The 2,322-nt window shown below is 34.5% G+C and overlaps 1 protein-coding gene across 1 annotated transcript; it reads right to left on the bottom strand.

Moving 5' to 3' along the window:
- Positions 1-508: 508 nt before the first annotated feature.
- Positions 509-1,272, bottom strand: LOC21399368 (bromodomain testis-specific protein). Its single transcript, XM_010103724.2, has 2 exons — positions 1,151-1,272; positions 509-1,030 (listed from the first exon to the last, which is right to left on the bottom strand). Exon 2 carries the CDS (start codon positions 1,019-1,021, stop codon positions 644-646), a length of 378 nt encoding a protein of 125 aa, XP_010102026.1. The 5' UTR covers positions 1,022-1,030; positions 1,151-1,272; the 3' UTR covers positions 509-643.
- Positions 1,273-2,322: the final 1,050 nt, after the last annotated feature.

Raw genomic sequence — 2,322 nt, 5'->3', positions numbered from 1 at the left:
TTTTAGTACTCCCAAGCAAAGCAGTACTCCAATCAAAGAGCACAAGGATTTACGCTCTTATAAAAAATTAGAAGAAATTGAGAAATTTAGAGATATAATTTAATTGATTGGACACCAATTGAGATATTAAAAATTTAAACATGTGATAAGGAGTTGCTCCTAAATAAATTATCCATCTAAACTGCCGCAAGTAATCTAAAAAATAAGGAATTCTTTAGAAAGAAATAACAACACTACCATTAACCAGGATAACACAAGATTTCATTTTTTTTTTTTTTTTTTTTTTTTTTTTTGCAAAAGAAGATTAAAAAAATAAAAGGTCCTAGCTCTACGAGGAAAGAAACATGCACGCAAAGACATGACCTATTTATATGCGACCAACTTCTGCAAGAAAACAAAAAAATCAAAAACTGAAAAAGAGACTCACCCCACTTTCCCCGCCACTCCAACCCTTTCTTCTTCTTCTTTTTTCATCTGGCACGCAGTAATATATCATATATTCATCATCGTACAAGAATTAAATTACCGTTACAAAAAGTAAACAATAATCAACCTTATACAAAGATAAATATTACACAATTTATCACGACGTGCCAAACAAAATTAAGTAAATATCTTGATCGTCCTTTCGGCACCGGCGATTCTATCGTGTTTTCTTGTCGGCCTCTTCGTTAAGGAAATCCAGAAGAACGGTGCTCTTGCATTTGGGGCACTTGGAATTCGTGTCGGACAGCATGACGTACATCAGGCACCGAGGGCACCCCACCAGCACCATCGGGCTAACCCTAATACTGCTGCTCTGATCCGGGCTGGTCTGATCTTGCTCGGCCTCCGACGACACGCAAGATCCGTTGGTCGACATCTCCGACGACGTCTCCGAAGACGAAGATGACGCGCTGCTCGTCGCTCTCTCGGGTTGTGGAGAATCCGGCGGTGGCGGCTGCGGCGGCGTCGGAGACAGGTTCATCTTCACGTCCAGCTTTGAACTGCTCGTCTGATGATCATCCCTTCTCTGGCTCATGTTTAATTTCTAAAAGAGTGTAATTGAGTAAAAGTAGGTAAAATAGAGTTAACAATATATTGTATATGTAAACGAAAAATTGAAATAGTACTGATGAAAGAACAAAAGTAGGGAAAAATTTTTGTTTACCTGATAAGGATAAGAAGAAAACAAGGGTTTCGGGTAATTGTTTATAGTTGTGTGTATATATGTGTGGTTGGTAGAAGCTAGAAACGTGATATGCTAAGTTAGCCACCCTTTGACAAACATGGGTTTTGGTTTTCTTCTGATGTTTGGTCCTAATTACATCTATATATGGTGGATCTTATAGAATGGAGATCTGGAGAAAGAGAGCTAGAGTGATGTTATTGATAATAAATTATAGGTACGAGTGGAGGGTATGGATAAGCTAGAGAGAGAGAGAGAGAGAGAGAGAGAGATTGAATGAATTAAATGGTAACGAAGGGGTTGAATAGTTTAAAAATGACGGATGAAAATGTAACAACATTAAATAATACGAAAACAACATTAAATTATAAGAGGGAGGGAAAAAGAGGGGAACTACAAGATGTGTCCTGGTAGGAGGAAAAATATTGTAAGTGTGGTATATAAGAATAATGCGAAAAGTAAGTTGTAGCCTTCATTAAAGAAGGGTGAAAAGTTGGTTTTATGTGATTGTGTGAAGCTTTCAATGGAATATGCCACGGGGCATTTATAAGTTGGTTTTTTTCCTTAAATGCGCTAAATGTATACACTTTCGTATCGAAAATGATATTTAATTAATCACAGTATATTATGTCGTTTAAAAAATTTTAAATATTTTTAACTGACTTTTCCATATGTTTTTATGTTTTAATTCATTAAATTAATTGCATGATATAATGTGATTGGTTAAATACGAAATTGAAATATTAAAAATTGGGATAGATATAAATTGAATCATTTAAAGGTGTCTCTTTTTCTCTGTCACGTCTTGATTTTAATTAATTATTGTGTGCTCGTCTTCATCCCAAGTCATAAAACGTATCGGTCCTTAGCCAAAAAAGACCTAAATACACAGATCAAATATGCGCTCGAACGAATAACAACTTATCTTTTATACAGCTGATATAATTATAATGAAGACATACATATATATATATATAGTGGACAAAAATAATTTCTATAACATATGATCTTTTTTTTTTTTACACAAATTTTTACTTGACCTGTAGAATATCCATTTGGCAAAGCATTTATTTAATGAGTTGGTTTAGGAAGGCTAAAGTGTCATTTATTATGTGGTGTTGAATATTGACTATATCCTTATTACTTTGAAAAAT

The sequence above is a fragment of the Morus notabilis genome, unplaced genomic scaffold, assembly GCF_000414095.1.
Source record: "Morus notabilis unplaced genomic scaffold, ASM41409v2 Scaffold133, whole genome shotgun sequence".
Taxonomy (NCBI): domain Eukaryota; kingdom Viridiplantae; phylum Streptophyta; class Magnoliopsida; order Rosales; family Moraceae; genus Morus; species Morus notabilis.
Note: the sequence above shows the minus strand (reverse complement) of the source record. Positions and strands in the feature narration are given on the sequence as shown.

Bases quoted from the DNA above. Each gene is read 5' to 3' on its own strand.
- LOC21399368 (XM_010103724.2), bottom strand. From the start codon at position 1,021: ATGAGCCAGAGAAGGGATGATCATCAGACGAGCAGTTCAAAGCTGGAC.